Here is a 22,257-nt window from a genome sequence, read left to right on the forward strand (position 1 = left end):
GCTCCATTTGATGGATCATCCCTTTTTGTCTCCAAAGTTAGACACACTCGCCAGATGTGAAAAAGATGGAAAGACTCTCTGACATAGGCTGCACTCCTCAGTGGCCTTACTCTAGGAACCAGAGAAGTGGGAGACTATGGTTTAAAAAATCCCAAGGGCCTTTCCCGGAATCCCGTGGCAAAGACTTTCCCCAGGGCAGAGAGGGAAGTAATGGAAAACCCAGCTCCATAGGCAGACATGGCCCGCTGAACCAGACGCCCAGAAATTCTTTTTCTGGTACTTCCTATAAACACCCATGAAAGGAGGCCTGATTACCCTCCTCTGTAGGTAGTTGGGGACGACTGTCCCTGCACCAACCCACCTGGCAGCTGATAACTTTGGACAAATGTGTGCAGGGAATAATGTCTAGAGGTTACAAAATCCCGTTAGCTGTACATCCAAAACCCCAAAAAAGACTCCCGGGTTTTCCACCCAGTCACAGGGGAAGCCACAGTCAAGAAATTCAAAAACTGCTTGACAGAAGAGTCATCCAGAAATTCCCACCAGACTAAATAGGATCTGAGTTTTACTCAAGGTTCTTTTTAGTGCCCAAAAAAAAACAGGGGACTGGAGTCCCATCTTGGACCTCACACAGTTCAGCAAGGCAGTTCAGCAAACCAAATTCCGGATGGTCTTGGTACTGTTGATACTTCCATTCTTGGAAAAAGACGATTGGATGTGCTCTATAGACCTCCAGGATACATATTACCACATAAAAATGGACAAACAATCCAGGAAGTTCCTGCGCTTCTAGGTGGAAACCAGTCATTTCCAGGTCAGAGCACTGCCCTTTGGACTCACCTCAGCCCCCAGGGTGTTAACCAAATACATGGCAGTGGTTGTGACTCGTCTCAGACTGCAAGGATTTTAAGTTTTTCCATATCTTGATGACTGGCTCCTTAACGCTACCACCAGGCATCAGTTAGAATAGGTAAGAGATTACACTCTACATCTCTGTGCATCTGTAGGCATCACTATAAATTACAAAAAATCAAATCTACAGCCTTCTCAACAGTTAGAATTCATCCGAGCCCAGTTGGGCACTATTACAGGAATTCCTTCACTTCTGCTAGAAAGATTACACAGGATCAGATCTCAGCTCAGCCAAATTATCCAAAGCAAAAGGATTCCAGCTAGATTAGTGCTACACGCATTAGGCTGGATGGCAACATCAGTCAATCTAATTCCCTTCACAAGATATCACATGCGAATATTACAGTAGTTACTTACCTCCCAGTGGGCTCTGATATATCAACTACTGTAATCACAAAGGTGTCCGGCACAATGAAGGTTATCCTATGTTCCAAAAATGCAGACAGATCAATCCAGCGTATAAAACCTTTTATTGCATGAAAGTTAAAAGCACATGTAAATTCCAAACTAAAGTCGATTGAGCGCTTTCGTCTCCACAAACGGAGACTTCATCAGAATAAATTAATGAACCTCTGTTTTCCTTTTGTATTCTCCAAATTTCATTAACATAATTAATGTGATCATTAAACAATAAAGCCTTTGCCTTGTTGTAACTTGTCTCATTTAAAGCAACATTCGTATAAAAACATATACATAAAAGTGCTTTTTTAATGCACAAGACAATAAATATACATAATCAATACAACCAAAATACCCCAGTTTTAAACATTTTTTGTACTTCATAATAAACAATAGAAACTTTAGTTTCCTTTTGGGGGCAGAAGCATAAGTTATATTTCCAATCCATTAGATCAGTACATTAGGTATGGCCTGACCCCAGGGATCTGTATTTCAAGTTTTACATTTACCAGGAGGGAAGTACAAATATATACAAATATTCAGCTTGTCACATAAAATTAAATATATTTGATAATGCATAATAGTTATTAATACTTATTACTAAAAAGCTTCTTAATGTGCATATATCTTGATGCCATTTTTTTTTTAAAATTATTTTAAACAGCATAGTGTTTACATGAAAAACATGTCTATATTTAATATAAGTATTTAATATGTAAGAGGATATCAAGGAATTCATGTTATATGTATTAATATATAAATTTGTATTATAAATGTGAAAATAAATATATATCAAAAATATATAAATATGCATATATAATTATAAATATATAAATATATGAATAAATATATAAAAATATAAAATATAAAAAATGTACACTATGTTATAAAATACTGTGCCTTTGTAAACACCAATATTAAATATAAATATAAAAATGTATATACACGGTATTAAAATAAACATTAGAAAAAACAATATGTCGTGTTATTGGGAATACTTTCCACACATTTCTTGCTTATTTATGTTTATAATGTTATTTATTTATTTTGGGATCCGAGGCTAGGATCTTGAGTGCTGGAACAATGGAGATGTGGTAATTTAAACCTTTTCCACCACTCGCATCTAATTTTAGCTGCCATATCATTTCTCTATATTCTACTTTGGTTTCCCAGTCACCCCCTCGTTCTGGGTACCCCACTACTTCAAGTACCCAGAATTTAAAATCAGCCTTTACACATTTCATGGCGTGCCTATATAGTGCGTTATTCTCATTATGTCTGTTTATATCTCTAATATGCTCGTAAATTCTATTTTTCAACTGTCTTTCCGTTTTTCCAATATAATAACTGTCACATGCTCTACAAATCACTAAATAGACCACACCTCTAGAATAGCAACTACTATAGTTTTTAGCTGTTAGTTTAAATGGAATGCTGAGTATCCTAATCTCCTTGTTCTCGTAGATATATGGGCATTGTGCACATCTACCATGTTTCCTGCTAGTCCCTTCAACCTGTGCTCCTTTTCTTTCTATAATATTCTTAATGTTGGGATTCCTTCTAAAACTAAATCTTAATTGATTCTTAAAAACTTCGGTTTTGGTTGCCATACTCTTGAACATATCCCATATTTCATGTATATCTTTCTTAAACCAACTTGTACCATAAAAGTATGTTGTAGTTCTATTCTTTTATTCATGTTTATGTTATTAGTGTCACTTCTGTTTTCATTGGGTTCAGGTTCCTCTGTTTCTTGGTAACCATACTTTAAGAGTGGTGTATATTTGGTACCTCTCCCTCATGCCACATATTTTTTGACCGAGCTAATAAGCTCATTCGGGTACCCCCTTTCCTTAAATAAGCCCTCTAAATAAATGATTTCACTCATAAACTCTGCATCATCTGAAATCATCCTGGCCATCCTTATCTGGCCCTTAACTATATTTTTCTTAAGTTGATTTGAATGGTCACTATGGTAATGTAAATAAGCATTCGAAAAATATTCCTTCCTGTATATATTGGACTTGTAACATTTATTTACTCGGTCTTTCGTAAGCTTTACATCCAAAAAGTGTGTGTCATCTGTGTCAATCTGATGAGTAAATTTCAAAAAGGCAGTAGTATGATTAATGTACCTAATAAATTTTTCAATGTCCTCCCTTTTTCCTTTCCACAGGATAAAAATGTCATCCAAGAACCTGAAGTATTCCACAATGTATTGTTTATATTCTGAATTAAAAACAAATTCCCTTTCCCAATATAACATAATCGTATTCGCATATATAGGGGCACAGGCTGATCCCATAGCCACTCCTTCTTTTTGATGGTAATAATCCCCCTCAAAATATATAAAATTATATTTTAATACCAATTCCATGTGTAATAATACGTTTCTAAAATCTATAGGTGTAAGCCAGTCCATTTCTACTAAAACTTTTTCGAACCACTCCAGACCAATTTTCTGGGGAATAACAGTGAATAATTCCTTAACATCAGTAGTGATAAAAAACATATTTTCCATAAAAACACTTTTCCCTATTTTGTTTAAAAAGTCCCAGGAGTCTTTTAAAATATGTTTCCACCGAGAATATATATTCTTTGTCATAGCATCTACATGTATAGCCATAGGTTGAGTTTTTGATCCTTGTGAAGCAACTATTGGTCTTAGAGGGGGGTCAAGTATAGATTTATGTACTTTTGGTATTCCAAAAATACCAGGAATGACAGGTTTTGGGACTTTTAAATAATTGTATAATGCTAGGTCTATAAGACCTGTTAACAAATTATCTTCCAAAATGAGATCGATCTTTCTATAAAATATATTAATTTCATTTTTGGTAACAAGACAATAACTCTCATCCTTGTCTAGTATTTCTTTCATTTTTTTTAATATAGTCCCAAGTCTCCATCAAGCCCACACCCCCTCCCTTGTCCGGTTTCATCACCCATAACCCCCTATTGTTGCTCAAATCCAATAATAATTTTCCTTCTGCCCTACTCAAATTATGTTTCCTTTGTTGATTTACCTTGTACTCCCTCCTGATTTTACTAGTAACACACTGTTCAAAGTTTAAAATTTCATGCTGTAAGGGGGGATTCCAGGTACTGTGAATCATAAACTTACTATTGTTCATATTAATATTGGTAGATTCCTGATGTATATGCATAAGATTCAATTTCCTTGTAAATAATTTGACATCTAAAATAAGTTTTTCTGCACAAGGCTGTTTAGTGGGAACAAAAGAAAAACCTTTTGTAAATAAATCAAAGTGACATGCATCAATCTCTATATCTGTATAATTAAATATGTTAAAACTGTTGTGTGTGTGTACAATTTGTTTCCCTACCTCCGTGTGTTCTGAAAGGGTGGATTTACTATGCACCATGTCATAGTCTGTACTTGTTAAAAACCCTGGTCTCCCCCTTGCCTTCCTTCATTAGTATGATTCATTGTAGTGGCTTGTGCATAAGACTGCTGATTCCTATTCCTCAGTCTCTCAGACCTTCTTACCTCATCAACTATCTCAGGGGTATTCAATCTATCTGTGGCGCCATTTCTATCTAGCGCAGGGAATTCTTCATCTAAAAAATTGTTTCTCCTATCCTCATTATATCTATTGCTGTGGTTGTTGTATCCACCTTGTTGATATTGCCTATATCCCTCCCTGTAAAATGTTTGGCCACGATATGCCCTTCTATCCACTGGTTGTGTCTGGTAATTAGAGTACCATTGATTACGTTTCTGCAAATTAATGTTATCACCATTTATATAAGCTGTCCCTGTGTTGTACTCATTCAGGTCCCTCTCCAATTTCTTCAGCTTTCTTTTGATATTTGAATTAATATACACATCAGTGTCATGAAGAACTCTATAATAAATGTGCTTATATTCATCTATAGTAAATAACAAATCACAACTAATGTCACTCTGAAGCTTATCAATTTCAATTTTGGTTTCTTCCATTAATTTAATATTGTGCTCTATCATAGCCTTAAGAATAGATAGGCCACAGTTATTTAAAATACCACAAATTTCTTTAAAAAAAAGTCTCATCACCATTAATATTATTAGGGAACTTGTTTAACCTGAGACCTTTCGGAACAATGTTGTCATTGATACATTTTTCAAAATACCAGTTCTCGACAGACAAAGATTTGTATTTTTAAAAAACTTGCATTTGTCCTTGTAGGTATAGCTGTTTGCATGTTCTCTGGTTCTAGGTGGATCCCTTTCTCTCGCACCACCTTGAAAGGATTTATTCAGCCAAGCACCAAAATCAATGTCTTTGTACACCTCCTCGTAACGCTGGTCCTTATCCTGGTTGTCGCCATGCTCAGATAAATTATTTGAAAATGTTCTACCAGTTTTCCTACCATTAGCGCTCCTGTTCGAAGTACGCCCATCCCGTGTATGTTGTTCATTCGAATCCGTAGTGTTGCGACAACTCCTCGGGTCCTTCGGACTACTCTGCGCGCAAGGTATGCCACTACTGGTGCCTGCCTGCATGGTATCAGTTTGCATATGGTTTTGAATAACCCTTAGAAGTTTGTTGAGCATACCACTGCTGTCCGTAGTAAAAATAGATTGGGTAGGATTCCTCGTGTCCGAAATGCCAAGCCAAAAAACGACTGGTAACCAAAAAAAAATGAAGAACAGCAACCAAGTAATCACAAAGGTGTCCGGCACAATGAAGGTTATCCTATGTTCCAAAAATGCAGACAGATCAATCCAGCGTATAAAACCTTTTATTGAATGAAAGTTAAAAGCACATGTAAACTCCAAACTAAAGTCGATTGAGCGCTTTCGTCTCCACAAATGGAGACTTCATCAGAATAAATTAATGAACCTCTGTTTCCTTTTGTATTCTCCAAATTTCATTAACATAATTAATGTGATCATTAAACAATAAAGCCTTTGCCTTGTTGTAACTTGTCCCATTTAAAGCAACATTTGTATAAAAACATATACATAAAAGTGCTTTTTTAATGCACAAGACAATAAATATACATAATCAATACAACCAAAATACTCCAGTTTTAAATATTTTTTGTACTTCATAATAAACAATAGAAACTTTAGTTTCCTTTTGGGGGCAGAAGCATAAGTTATATATCCAATCCATTAGATCAATACATTAGGTATGGCCTGACCCCAGGGATCTGTATTTCAAGTTTTACATTTACCAGGAGGGAAGTACAAATATATACAAATATTCAGCTTGTCACATAAAATTAAATATATTTGATAATGCATAATAGTTATTAATACTTATTACTAAAAAGCTTCTTAATGTGCATATATCTTGATGCCATTTTTTTTAAAAAATGATTTTAAACAGCATAGTGTTTATATGAAAAACATGTCTATATTTAATATAAGTATTTAATATGTAAGAGGATATCAAGGAATTCATTTTATATGTATTAATATATAAATTTGTATTATAAATGTGAAAATAAATATATATCAAAAATATATAAAATATGCATATATAATTATAAATATATAAATATATGAATAAATATATAAAAATATAAAATATAAAAAATGTACACTATGTTATAAAATACTGTGCCTTTGTAAACACCAATATTAAATATAAATATAAAAATGTATATACATGGTATTATTATTTTTGGAATACCAAAAGTACATAAATCTATACTTGACCCCCCCCTCTAAGACCAATAGTTGCTTCACAAGGATCAACAACTCAACCTATGGCTATATATGTAGATGCTATGACAAAGAATGTATATTCTAGGTGGAAACATATTTTAAAAGACTCCTGGGACTAAACAAAATAGGGAAAAGTGTTTTTATGGAAAATATGTTTTTTATCACTATTGATGTTAAGGAATTATTCACTGTTATTCCCCAGAAAATTGGTCTGGAGTGGTTCGAAAAAGTTTTAGTAGAAATGGACTGGCTTACACCTATAGATTTTAGAAACGTATTATTACACATGGAATTGGTATTAAAATATAATTTTATATATTTTGAGGGGGATTATTACCATCAAAAAGAAGGAGTGGTTATGGGATCAGCCTGTGCCCCTATATATGCGAATACGATTATGTTATATTGGGAAAGGGAATTTGTTTTTAATTTAGAATATAAACAATACATTGTGGAATACTTCAGGTTCTTGGATGACATTTTTATCCTGTGGAAAGGAAAAAGGGAGGACATTGAAAAATTTATTAGGTACATTAATCATACTACTGCCTTTTTGAAATTTACTCATCAGATTGACACAGATGATACACACTTTTTGGATGTAAAGCTTACGAAAGACCGAGTAAATAAATGTTACAAGTCCAATATATACAGGAAGGAATATTTTTCGAATGCTTATTTACATTACCATAGTGACCATTCAAATCAACTTAAGAAAAATATAGTTAAGGGCCAGATGATAAGGATGGCCAGGATGATTTCAGATGATGCAGAGTTTGAGTGAAATCATTTATTTAGAGGGCTTATTTAAGGAAAGGGGGTACCCGAATGAGCTTATTAGCTCGGTCAAAAAATATGTGGTATCAGGGAGAGGTACCAAATATACACCACTCTTAAAGTATGGTTACCAAGAAACAGAGGAACCTGAACCCAATGAAAACAGTAGTAACACTAATAACATAAACATGGATAAAAGAATAGAAGCAAATTTTACACCTTACCTAACTACAACATACTTTTATGGTACAAGTTGGTTTAAGAAAGATATACATGAAATATGGGATATGTTCAAGAGTATGGCAACCAAAACCGAAGTTTTTAAGAATCAATTAAGATTTAGTTTTAGAAGGAATCCCAACATTAAGAATATTATAGAAAGAAAAGGAGCACAGGTTGAAGGGACTAGCAGGAAACATGGAACATATAAGTGTGGTAGATGTGCACAATGCCCATATATCTACGAGAACAAGGAAATTAGGATACCCAGCATTCCATTTAAACTAACAGCTAAAAACTATAGTAGTTGCTATTCTAGAGGTGTGGTCTATTTAGTGATTTGTAGAGCATGTGACAGTTATTGTATTGGAAAAACGGAAAGACAGTTGAAAAATAGAATTCTGAGCATATTAGAGATATAAACAGACATAATGAGAATAACGCACTATATAGGCACGCCATGAAATGTGTAAAGGCTGATTTTAAATTCTGGGTACTTGAAGTAGTGGGGTACCCAGAACGAGGGGGTGACTGGGAAACCAAAGTAGAATATAGAGAAATGATATGGCAGCTAAAATTAGATGCAAGTTGTGGAAAAGGTTTAAATGACCACATCTCCATTGTTGCAGCACTCAAGATCCTAGCCTCGGATCCCAAAATAAATAAATAACATTATAAACATAAATAAGCAAGAAATGTGTGGAAAGTATTCCCAATAACACGACATATTGTTTTTTCTAATGTTTATTTTAATACCGTGTATATACATTTTTATATTTATATTTAATTTTGGTGTTTACAAAGGCACAGTATTTTATAACATAGTGTACATTTTTTATATGTAATATTTTTCTATATTTATTCATATATTTATATATTTATAATTATATATGCATATTTTATATATTTTTGATATATATTTATTTTCACATTTATAATACAAATTTATATATTAATACATATAACATGAATTCCTTGATATCCTCTTACATATTAAATACTTATATTAATTATAGACATGTTTTTCATATAAACACTATGCTGTTTAAAATCATTTTTTAAAAAAATGGCATCAAGATATATGCACATTAAGAAGCTTTTTAGTAATAAGTATTAATAACTATTATGCATTATCAAATATATTTAATTTTATGTGACAAGCTGAATATTTGTATATATTTGTACTTCCCTCCTGGTAAATGTAAAACTTGAAATACAGATCCCTGGGGTCAGGCCATACCTAATGTATTGATCTAATGGATTGGATATATAACTTATGCTTCTGCCCCCAAAAGGAAACTAAAGTTTCTATTGTTTATTATGAAGTACAAAAAATATTTAAAACTGGGGTATTTTGGTTGTATTGATTATGTATATTTATTGTCTTGTGCATTAAAAAAGCACTTTTATGTATATGTTTTTATACGAATGTTGCTTTAAATGGGACAAGTTACAACAAGGCAAAGGCTTTATTGTTTAATGATCACATTAATTATGTTAATGAAATTTGGAGAATACAAAAGGAAAACAGAGGTTCATTAATTTATTCTGATGAAGTCTCCGTTTGTGGAGACGAAAGCGCTCAATCGACTTTAGTTTGGAGTTTACATGTGCTTTTAACTTTCATGCAATAAAAGGTTTTATACGCTGGATTGGTCTGTCTGCATTTTTGGAACATAGGATAACCTTCATTGTGCCGGACACCTTTGTCATTACTTGGTTGCTGTTCTTCATTTTTTTTGGTTACATCAACTACTGTCCTACCTAATCGTAATTACCAATCGTTGCAAACAGGATTTTTTGTGGTGGCTCCATTCCAATGAGATTCTCTCAGGCCGACCATTCATTCTTCCACAACCCCAAGCCATCGTGATCACGGATACTTCCGAGATGGGGCGAGGGGGCATTATCTGGGAAGGACTGTCCAAGGCATGTGGTTCAAGCTGGAGGCCAACTTATACATCAGTATTCTTGAGATGAGGGCAGTGCTATTAGCTTGCAAGCATTCCAGAATTCCCTTCCTCTGGGAACGGTAGCAATTCAAATGGACATGTCAGTAGTTCGTTATATCAACAAGCAAGGGGAATCAGATCATTACCACTGTGTTGAGAAGCCCCCAGAGTTTGGCAATGGGTGATTTCTTCCAACCGCTTTCTCACAGCAATGCACATTATGGGAAGCTCCAACGGGATAGCGGACAAGCTGAGCATAACTATTCTCATGCCTGACGAGTGGTCTCTCAACCCTGTGGTGGCAAAACAGATATTTCATCTGGGGGCCAACCTTGCTGCAATCTTTGTGTCCCCCCTAAACAACAAGTGCAGCAGTTATTTCACCCTAATTCCCCCTCTGGGGAAGTCACCCAGAGATGCTCTTCTCTACGATTGGTCCCACAGTCTTCTGGATGCCTTTCCCCCGATTCTCTTGATATTCCACTTCCTAAAGAAAGCCAGGAGGTCTGAGAACTCAGTAATCTTCATTGCCCCCTTTTGACCTTGACAAGTTTGGTTTCCCTTCCTTTGGCCTCATCTTTTCGGAAACCATGGACACTGGGCCCAGTTCTAGATCTGCTGTCCCATCTGAAGGGCTTGCTTCATCTGAACCTTCGTCATCTCAAGTTCACTGCGTGGCTTCTCCAATTCCCATGATTGCCTGGCATACTTCCCTTTCCTCTTCTGTCCATCAGATCATTGTAGCCCATCATATACCTTCAACTTAAAAACTATATCAAAGCAAATGGCAAAATTTGCAAATTGGGCCCTTATGAACAAACTTGATCCTTATACGACCACGTCCATAAAGTTTTGGATAACATTTATCAAGTCTGGTTCCTCTACCTCAACAGTTAAGGTTCAGCTAGCAGTGATCTCGAACGTCTACATGGGGGGTTGATGGGTCTTCCCTTATGTCACACAAACTTTGTAAAGCCTTTTTAAAGGGAGCCCTAATATTAAGACCTCCAATTAAAGAATACATTACTCTTTGAAATCTAACACTAGTCCTTCAGTCCCTTACTTTTCCTCTCTTTGACCCATCAGCTACTTGTCACTTAAAGTTTTTGGCTTGGAAAACATTATTTTTAGTGGCTATTACATCAGCCAGAAGAGTATCTGAACTTCAGGCTTTGTTTTGCAAACCACCCTACATAGTATTGCACAAAGACAGGGTTTATCTTAAGACCAATCCTGCCTTTCTACCATAGGTAGTTTCTGAATCTAACATCAGTCAGACACTTCAGCTACCAGTCTTTTTCTCTAATTTTTCCATTAAGGGGGAGTATTCCCTTAATTTATTAGACGTCCACAGACAGCTACGTTTTTATCTTCATGGAACAAAAGATTTCAGAAAATCTGACAAATTGTTTATTGCCTTTTCCTCTCTCTCTCTCTCTCTCTCTCTCTTTAGGTAATCTAGTTTCAACGTTTACCTTGGCAAAGTGGCTTAGAGACTGCATTACATTTATTTGTCAGTCGAAAGGGCTCCACATTTCATGCCAAGTAAAGGCCCATTCAACTAGAGCGGTGGCAACTTCTGAAGTTTTTCATGCCAGAGCCTCTTTAGATGATGTTTGTGCAGCAGCCACTTGGGCTTCTCCTTATACCTTTGTCACTCATTACAAACTGGATTAGGTCTCTAGGGGACAAGCATTATTCAGTTTGATGGTGCTCAGGAATAGTCCTCCGTGAGACCTCCCAAGATTTAGGTAGCTGGGTACTGTCTCACAGTCAAGGACTACGTGAAGATTGACAACATCAGATAAAGAAGTTATGTCTTACCATAACATTCCATCTGTGTGTTGTCGATCTTCACTAATCCTTGACATCCCCTCCCTCTGTCCCCCAGCCTAAGACTTAGTGATTCGAATTCTCCCAGGACGGTCTTCATATTAGGGACACATATGTGGTCTCTTCTTCCTGTTGCTATTTGTCTGCCACTGATTTAGGAAAACTTGATCTGAGGTAATTTTGAGAGGAGCATTATGAGTAAAAGCCTAGCTCGAGAGTTTGGAAGGCGCAATCTGATATAAACGGCTGAGCTGGTTCCAAGGCTCAGAACAGAGACCACAGTCAAGGATTAGTGAAGATAGACAACACAGATGGAACGTTATGGTAAGACATAACTTCTTTTTTACTTTATGTTGTGTTATTGCAGCATGTTCCTTTGCTTCCAGTAATTTACTACATTTTTGTGATTAGGTGATAGCACTGTTTTTATGATCTGTTAAATTAACCTTTCCTTTAGTATGTTACCTATGTTGAAATATGTGATAACATATCCCAACTTTTCTTTGCAGCTAGCAGCAAAAGGTCTGAAGAACCCAAATGTGCCTTCAAATGTACCACCAGCAGTTGGACCCGTTTTTGTATTTCAGGAAAAGGCAAATGCAGCAGCCCCTTCTGTCAAACCCCAGCTTCCAGTAAAACTCAGTACACCAGTCATATCCATGACAGCAGCTCTCAGGGATGTTGGTGCCGTAAGTACCTTAACAGAAATTAAAAGGCTGAGGTGGTGGTTGTCATTTGACACTCCAGGCTATCAATCTTGTAAGGAGCTGAAGAAAACTGAAGTATTATTTATTCTGAAACTTCCTGAACCTTGTTAAACGGTTACATTGCAAATATTTTATTGAAACTCAACATTTTTTTTTTTAAATAAGTGCTGTGGCTGGAATTTTAGCTGTAGCCATCAGACTATGTTGCACTGTATTTGTATTTGTCGTTAAGACACTGTCACTCTTTTGCTACACTTAACCTGACTCACCATATTTTAAATAACTAGTACTGAAGAACAGTGGGTTTGAATTCTGAATGTGATGTATATAAGCTTTGTTTTGCTAACTTCAAAATTAAGTTTTATGGCTAAAATATATTTTTTGTTCATTATGGAGTATTTAACCTGGTGGTCTTCCCATAACTGGGTGAATATGGTACAGGTCCCCCATTTTGATACACAAGTTAATCGTAGCACCAAGTTGTGATTGAAAAGGACCATTTGACCTGCTCACTTACTCTTGTCAACAGAAATAAATAAATAAATCAGTCAATCTCCAGTTTTTATGTAGCTCATGTTTTTTTCTCTAAATTTAAATTATTATTTTAGATTATTTTTACATTGTTTTACTGTATTTTATTTCTTTATTTAGACATTATTATTTTATTTTATGTATTAATTAGGTAAGACTACTGGACACAAGTCTTTCTTTTCAGGGATGACCTGGGAGCACTGTCTGGTCAAGTGACTTGCTCAGAATCACACAGTAGGCAAACAGAGGTGAAAGGAATCAAATCCTGCATCTTCTGCACAGGAAGCAGCTGTTCAGCCACTTAGAGGTTCTGTGCTAACTGCCAGACAAATACATTGTAAAAGAGTGACTGTTTGAGATTTATCTCATTTACAGCACCCAGCAAATCATTAAAAATTACTTAAAAAATAATTGTGTTTATAAAGGTTGCATAGCAGTTCTCCAGCAACAAATTTTTCAAATTGTTAAAATTGCCAGTGGTGGGCAGAATTATAAGCTCAAGGCAATAGTACGAAATGGAGTCCAGAATTTTTTTTTCCACATTAAATATTTCGGACGTTTTCCAGTTTTCGTTGATGCCCTGTACGATTTAAGCAGATACTCAATATTATAGTGATATAATCTTTTTTTTTTTTTTTTTTTTTACCCAAGAAAAAAGATTGCTGTCATATCTATAATTTCTGCAGAACGTCTCTTTAGGCAGTCCTTTCCAAGTCTGAAAAGTTTTTGCACAACAGAGAATGCAGTAAAAAGTGACTTTTGACATCTTTACCTGTATTTCACTTAACGATGGTTGAAAGCAGTTTTTGAAGGAAATTTTATATAAAGATATTTATTATTAAACAAGAAACATCTTTATTAAATTATCAAAATGACATAGGCAATCGTACATCTGTATAAATGAAAACAAACCATATTGACATAATTTTAGTTGCAAACATTATATATCACGTATAACCTATCCAGTCACTGTCAGCCAAATATTACGTAGCTCATTCAAATCTTGCCTTCTTTTAAACCTCATTCCTCGTCTGTACATATGTTCCCACAATTTCCAAATTTGTTTCTGTGTAATTTGCTCCTACCCTTTTCTAAAGATCCCATCTCCAGTTGTTTTATCTCTAACTGTATTCACTAATTCTAGTACACTTAGGTTAGACTTTGATTTCCATTTCCTAGTAATTGCTTTTTTAGCAGCCACCATAGTTAGACTTAGCAAGGCCTTACTATGTCTAGGCAATTCCGATTCTGTATCATAGCTCAAAAAAAAAATCATTTCCTTAGTCATACCTATTTGCTTACTCAGTATTTTTGATAGAGTAACCTGAAGGAAATGTTTAAAGTATACCAAGTCGTTACACTCCCAGAAAATATGTTCCCAGTTACCTCTTTCTTTCCCATCACAGCTGCAACATTTATCTCCCTGAGGAAAAATTCTTTGGAGTCTTCTTAGGGTATAAAAATACCTATGTAAACACTTTCAAGCAAAGATCCTGAATTTTCTACACTTTGTTACATATTTGGGAGACATACATGTATCCCTATTGTTTCTTTGTGAATTGCTTATCCAGTCTCTCTTCCCAGTCATTTCTAACATCCTGTGATTGATTCTTACAGTTATCATGCAATATTTTATATGCTCTATTTATTATTCATTTTTTAACATCAGTTTCTGTTCAAGATTCTACTAAAAAAAGTTACCAGTGCCAGTCTTTAGCTTAGGATCCCTGTATTTCTTTCTCTTTGCCTTTATTCTGATATCAGTCCTTGATAGGGAAGGCAATCTTTAACCTGCAGTCCAAATAAACTTTTGGCCTCTTCCCATTCTGTTACCTTTCTCTCGCTAATCATTTGCACCTAATACCTTGGTTCTTTTGCCAGTTTTCTCCAATAAATTCCAGCCCCTAATTGCAGTCATCCCTATCGGCAGAATCTCCTTTCTCCACTCCCATGTTGGCTTAGTTCTTAGAATACTTTCTGCTACTTTATGAATAAAATATTCTGTATGGTTATTGTTATTCTCCTTAAGGATCTGCATCCAAAATCCTAGTCTCTCGAGCTTTCTCCCATTGGATCATCATCCCCTTTCCATTTTGAATTATAGGTTTCTGCTTGTGCTGTGTATAAGAGCCTTAAATGTATAGCTCTGAAATACCCCTTCAAATTGGGTAATCCCAGATGGCCTTGTTCTGTTGGAATACTCAGCTTATCCCACTCAACTCTTGCTGTCTTTCCCTCCCAGATAAAATCCTTCAGTTCCTTATTAATTGCTATCAAAAACTTCTCTGGTTGATAAAAAATATGCCTGACCTGTGTACAAAATGAAAGGGACTAAAAACATTTTAACTTCTAGTATCTTGCTATCCATAACCATAAAACAGAGTTTCCAATTTCTCAGTTCTTGTATTATCTTTTGTTTAGCATTTTCTCACATGTAGTTAGCTACCACACCAGAATCATTTTCAATCCATACTCCTAGGCACTTCATTTTATCATGTCCTGATAAATATGGATATTTGCTGAACCAATTTGTGTGTGGGTACATCATTGCTTTTATTTTAGTGTCATTAATTTTGTATCCTGAAAAGATTTTAAACAGTCTCAAAATGTTCCACAACACTGAAATTACCTTTTCTGGATTTATAAGGTATAAAATATCATCAGCAAATAGCGACAACTTTTCTTGACTACCATACCAATTATACCCTTGAATTTTGAGTCCCTTATTTACTTTGCCTCTGGTTCTGAATAAACTGAGGATATCAAAGGGGGAAAGAGGACACCCCTTTCTGGTTCCTCTGCTCAAACAGAAATTATCAGAGAGGGACCCACCCACTTTAATTTTTACCTCTGATCCCATAGGTGTACTTCAGAATACTGACAGACCAAAAGACTGAAAGTTCAAAATACTGAACACATTTTAATGCAGGGGGCAAGCCCCTACAATCCCTCATGTGGGGGATGTGCCCCCCACACCCCCTGCTAACTATATATACCAACTCCAAGATAGCACAAAAGTGAAAAACGGGCAAATTCCATCATTCAGTATTTTGAATTTTCAGTCTTTTGGGATTCAGTCTTTTGGTTTTTCAGTCTTCTGAAGTAGACCCGATCCCTCATATATCCTCCTAATCAACCTTATAATTTTATCAGAGAATGCAAATGCTTTCATTTCCTGCTCATAAACTCCCAGTTTACTCTGTAAAATGCTCTCCGTGCATCAAGATCTACCAACTTCCCTCTTGGATCAGTGATATTTGCCTCTCCTCCACAAAACTACATTGATCAGTGTCTATCAGTTGTGGCATCACCTTTGCAATTTTTGTAGCCAGCATAAACATAAATATTTTATAATTATGGTTTAGAATTGAAGTGGGCCTGTATGAAGCTGGACCTGATGGGTCTTTACTCTCTTTAGGTATTTATCACAGTGCTTTCTTACAGGATGTTGGTACTTCTCCTTCTCTTAAAATACTGTTAAAACCTTCCAGATATCATTTTTTCCTCCAAGCTTCCAAACTTTGGAAATACAATATATTCCTGAGGACTTAGCTTATCTCCTCCTATCCTGTTAGTAATTGAGCCCTCATCTGCCTCTAAACTTGGCATATTTAATTCTTCCATCAATATTTCCACATGTACCTTTTCTTGATTTCCATACCTCTTTGCTTTGTACAGACTTTCAAAAAATTTTTGAAATATTTCAGGTACGTCTACAGGATCTCTTGTTATCTTCCTTGTTGTAGGGTCCCTAAGCTTGGCAATAGCCCTTTCTACTTTCTGTTGCTTGAGTCATTGTGCTAAAAGTTTTTGTACACTGGAGTTATTAGCAAAAAAAAAACAGTTGATTAGCAGCTATCTTTCTAAACTCATGCATATTATTGAGGAGTACCCCATTATTTTCTGTTAAGCATCCTGTAATTGCTCCTCCTCTTGTTCTGTGAGATTCCCCATATTCTGCAATACTTTAACCTTTGTCAGTCCTTCTAAACAATTATTGTTGCTGCTTAACCGTATCTCTCTTTCATTCCCACCCTATTTTTAAACTCCTCTTGAATTTTATCCCACTCTGTAGCTCTATTTTGAGAAGAAATGTCTATCTTCTCTAATAACTCACACCTAATTTCCACTACCTATTCCTTTCTTTTCAACACATAGGTGAGAAAGCACCAGTCTCTCATTTTTATTTCATTACCCTGCAATTTTATTTTGGTTATTATTGGCACGTGATCTTAAATAGTTATTGGATGTGTATCAAAACCTTCAATTAAATGTACATGTTCTTGTGAAATATATGTTCTGCCTAGTCTAGACAAGTTTTTGTATCTTGGGGAACTGCTGATTGAGGGCTCAGTGTCTGTTATTCTAAAAGTGTATTCATTCTGATTTAAGAGGGTTCGTGGTCTACACTCTTGTGGGAGGAGAGGCTGGACTCTGCCCTTCTGAGCTGGGAATTTCTGGTTAAAGGCTTATAGTGCCTGCATATTTGAACTGCTTCTTACTGAAATTGGTACACCTTGTTTGCTGTAGCATAGACTAGATCCAGGCCTGCTGAATTTAGCTTTGTTTGTATAACTTGAGCACTAATCCAGACATTCTTTAAAGTATTCAGTTGTATTTATTACTGCTTGGTAGTAACTTGATTAAAGTGCAGCTATCATTCTAAGTCTTTTGGATTAAGCACTTGGGCTTCAGACCAGTTGTTTTGCATTAGGAAGGTTTGTGGCCTGCACTGTGGTGGCAGGACAGGTAGCTTACATCCTTCTAAGTTGGGAACTGCTGATTGAGGGCTCACTGTCTGTTATTCTATAAGTGTATTAGTTCTGGTTTAAGCACTTGGGCTTCAGGCCAGTTATTTTACATTAAGAAGGTTCGTGGTCTGCACTCTTGTGGGAGGAGAGGCTGGACTCTGCCCTTCTGAGCTGGGAATTTCTGGTTAAAGGCTTATAGTGCCTGCATATTTGAACTGTTTCTTACTGAAATTGGTACACCTTGTTTGCTGTAGCATAGACTAGATCCAGGCCTGCTGAATCTAGCTTTGTTTGTATGCTTGTTGTTTGTTTGCTTGTTATTTCCCTGAAACGCTAATTCCACCTAAAACACGGCTTTTCAGTGCTTCTGTGGATCCCTAGTGATATCTGCATTGCTTACTGTACTCATTTCCTTGTTTCACTTGAAAGAAAATTACTGTTTGTCATTTTTGCATTTAATTTACCTGTAACACATTTCATTTAAGTTACCTGGCACTTGCTCACTAAGTCAGCACTAAAAAATTAAAAGCACTACACCCTCACAAACTCCCCTTGAGTACCTTGTTCCCCATTGGCCCTTTTTTTCAGTTATAAAGGAATTACCAATACTATTCTAGCATGTCCAAAGGTCAGTTGTCAATCTCCTCTCTGGTCCAGCTGGTGAATCTGGGAATCTTGAGGCAATGTACACAGACAACCCTCTCCTCCTCCCAACAAATTCCACCACATGTGAGAGATGCAACCATATAGCCAAACTGGAGGCTAAGCTCTCTCAACTCAGTACTGGTGTAACCAGTCAGGAGGAGAAGGAAACCACACTCACTACAATTTCCAATCTCACATAGACCTACCACGACAGCAAACCAAACACATAAACACACAAAAACATACTCGGAGACTCTAAATAAAAATCTGCCTAAGCAGCAGAGACCTCCAAAGCAGACACCTAAGCAACTGCTACCCCAAAACAAAATACGTGCAACACATAGCTCACAAAGCCAGTGTGCCGAACAGTGTCAGCCCTTAAGGCTAAACAACACACCTGATACACTTGTAATAGGTGACTCTATCATCAGGCACACTGACATCCCGCTCACCAGGCTGAACAAGGAGAAGGTCATGGTGAGCTGCCTGTTGGGTGCTAGGATCCGCCACATAACACATGCACTCAGGTCACTCCAAGGCAAGTACAAATACGAATCAGTCATTGTCCATGCTGATGTGAATGACCTGAGATGTACCTCCCTGGACTACATGAAAAGAGACATAGAGGAGCTCTCTGAGCATGTAGCCCAGGCCGGTATGACCCTGACCTTGAGTAGCATCTTACCCTCACCAAGAATGATGCCACAATATGAAGACAAGATGATCAATTTCAACAATTGGCTTAAGTATTGGTGCCATTCAAAGGGGATCCAATGCCTCTCAGCCTGGGATGACATGCTCGACAAGCCACGATGCTTCGCTAGAGACGGCTTGCACCTGTCACCCCTGGGCTTTCTGATATTGGCAAAGGTTCTTGCTATCCCCATAGTGCCTTTTGTAGGCAAGGCTCAAAAGACAAACCCACCATCATAGGTATCACAAGGGATAAGAAACTAAGAGTAATGCTACTCAATGCCAGAAGTCTAAACCTCAAGATGCACGCACTAAAAACTATCCTTAGCATGGAGAACATCGATATCTGTACAGTAACAGAAACCTGGTTCAAGGCTCCCGAGAGCACCCCAGCACTACCAGGTTATACCACATACCATGCTTTTCGGCCCCAAAACTTGGACCGAACCACAAAGGGAGGGGGGGGTATCAATATTCATCAAAGATACCCACACCTCCAGGTTGGTGGCACAGCACGAAGCATCAGAGACTATCCATGTGCAACTAACAGTGGGTAAAACTGCCTTCCAGTTTATAGCCTGCTACAGACCACCCTCCCAAACCCAGGAACCCCACTCGGCCTTCCTGAGAACACTGGAAAATATGAAGGTCTCTCCAAACACCATTATATTGGGCGACTTCAACTACCCAAACATAGACTGGGAGCATTACTCTAGCTCCAACACCGTAGCCCAAAGGTTCCTAGAATTTATAAACTCAAATGCTATGGAACAACTTGTTACACTCCCACAAGAGGGGAAAACATACTGGACCTGATCATCACCAACATGGGGACTCTATGCTCCAGACCAGAAGTGTATCCCTCACTGATAAGATCAGATCATAAACTAATCTCACTGGATATTCACATCCCGACCCCACCCCCTGCCCAGAAAACCGCAGTGAAAAACTTCTTTAAAGCAAATTTCACACTCCTCAAAACTGAGGTGGAATCCTTCAAAGCCCCCGGGCGTGTGGAAAATACGGCCCAGACTGCAGAATCCTTTATAAACGCATTCTATGAACACCTTCAGGAATGCATGGATCATGCAATCCCAAATAAAACCAAGACCCAATCCTCCAAAGGCAGACGTCCTGTCTGGTGGACCCCAGCCATAAACAAAACTATACAATAGAAAGAGGAAGCTACTACATGATAGAGCAAATTCCCAAAAAGGGAAGGCATCTCTGATCAGTACTAGCAAAAAACTACGGGCACTCATAAAATCGTCTAAGACCAGCTTCGAGAGAAAAATTGCACAGGACACTAAGGATAATCACAAGGCTTTCTTTAGTTCTGTTAGGAACCTGGGTGGGAATTCCCAGATATGCTCAGAATTAGTCCAAAATGACAAAAAATACACCGAACCCACAGACATTGCCAACATCCTAGCTGACAGGTTCAGCGCAAACCCCCCCCCACCAAAAGGACGAATATCTATCCCAGCAGAGTGCTGCCCCCCTGACATCTCAGATGCTCAGGTAAGAGCCGCCCTCTCCAAAGCAAAAAACACAGCATCAATGGGGCCAGACGGTGTCCCGGGCTGTGTCCTACATGAACTCCAAGAAGAGCTAAACCCAAACATAAAACTACTGTTCAATCTCAGCCTTACTACAGGATATGTACCCAAAGAGTGGCGCACAGCAACAGTGGTCCCTCTCCACAAAGGTGGTGCCTCAACGGATGCTGGAAACTATCACCCCATAAGCCTGACTAGCTTGGTCTGCAAAGCTATGGAAAGGATCATCATGGACCTCATAAATAAAGATATTGGGGACCTACAGACACTGGATCCTACCCAGTTCGGCTTTGTTAAGGGCAGATCCTGCCTCTTAAACCTGGTCGATTTCTTTGAAACGGTCACCAAGGCCATTGACGAGGGGAAGGTGGTCCACACAGCCTACCTGGACCTCGCAAAAGCCTTCGATACAATACCCCACTCGGGCATTATAGATAAGCTCACCAGCTTAAATATAAACTCCTATGTCACTAGATGGTTTGCATACTGGCTCAAGGACAGAACCCACATGGTTAGAATTGCTGGAGACATGTCAGACTCCAAACCAGTTACAAGTGGCATCCCACAAGGCTCAGTCCTGGGACCTCTCTTGTTCGGTATATATTTATCAGAGGTACAGGCAAACACGGAAGGACTGTGGCTGACCAAGTTCGCAGATGACTGCAAACTGGGCGCCATAATCGACTCTCCAGCCGACACAAGCATCCTCCAAAAGGGCCTCATAGAAACAGACAACTGGTGCCAGAGCCATGGCCTCAAGCTAAACACCAAAAAGAGTATAGTCATCCCCTTTGGCAAAAACAAAGTGCCCACAAATTACCACATAGGTGGTAATCCATTAAGTACAGAAGAAGTAATTAAGGACCTGGGGACCCAAGTAGATAGCAATCTCTCATTTGACAACCACGTGGCCAAAGTGGTTAGAAAAACATTTTATATAGCCCACCTAATCATGAAGGGATTCACATCTAGATCAGGGGAGGTCATCGTGCCTCTTTACTCATCCCTCTTCAGGCCCATAATTGAGTACAATGCCCCTTTTGGGATGTACCTTACCAGACACCTGCAGCAACTGGAAAGACCCCAAAAGTACCTCACCAAGAGGATCAAAGGGCTCAAACAGATGCCATATGCTGCCCGGTTAAAGAAACTCCAGCTCTACTCAGTGGCATACCGCCTGCTCAGAGGCGATCTGTGCCTGACGTATAAAGCCATGTCCTACCCGGAATTAATGGACATGCTGCACCTCAGAAAATCCAAATCCCATCGAGCTACGCACTTGAGAGACTTGAACCTCAGCACTGAAATAAATAGGACATGCTGGAGGGACAGATTTATAACCCAGAGGCTCCCTTCACTCTGGAATAAAATCCCAGTCCAGGTTAGGCAGAGTCCCTCATTGACACTCTTCAAGAGGAATCTGGATGAGTGGATGGGAGATCGTAGGTTTACCCCGGGTATCACTTCTGTGTCACTGTTAGACAGAGGCACAGTATACTAACCTCGAAAAAGGGCATAGCAAAATTTATTTAAAATGGGTGGCGAAAGCCAAACACACTCTGGCTAGGCTTATAAATGCCCTAGGGCAGATAGCCTAGT

General features: G+C 37.6%; 1 protein-coding gene across 1 annotated transcript in view; it reads left to right on the forward strand.

The window, feature by feature from the left end:
* The window catches only part of NEK1 (NIMA related kinase 1), a gene marked incomplete in the record, with an annotated part of 3,475,820 nt that overhangs the window by 2,344,757 nt on the left and 1,108,806 nt on the right, over positions 1–22,257 (forward strand). Inside the window, 1 exon segment of the mRNA XM_044062568.1 lies at positions 12,282–12,461. Coding sequence (XP_043918503.1) covers positions 12,282–12,461 — 180 coding nt within the window.

This window comes from Protopterus annectens, chromosome 2.part1 (genome assembly GCF_019279795.1).
Source record: "Protopterus annectens isolate FY-2018-M chromosome 2.part1, PAN1.0, whole genome shotgun sequence".
NCBI lineage: Eukaryota > Metazoa > Chordata > Ceratodontiformes > Protopteridae > Protopterus > Protopterus annectens.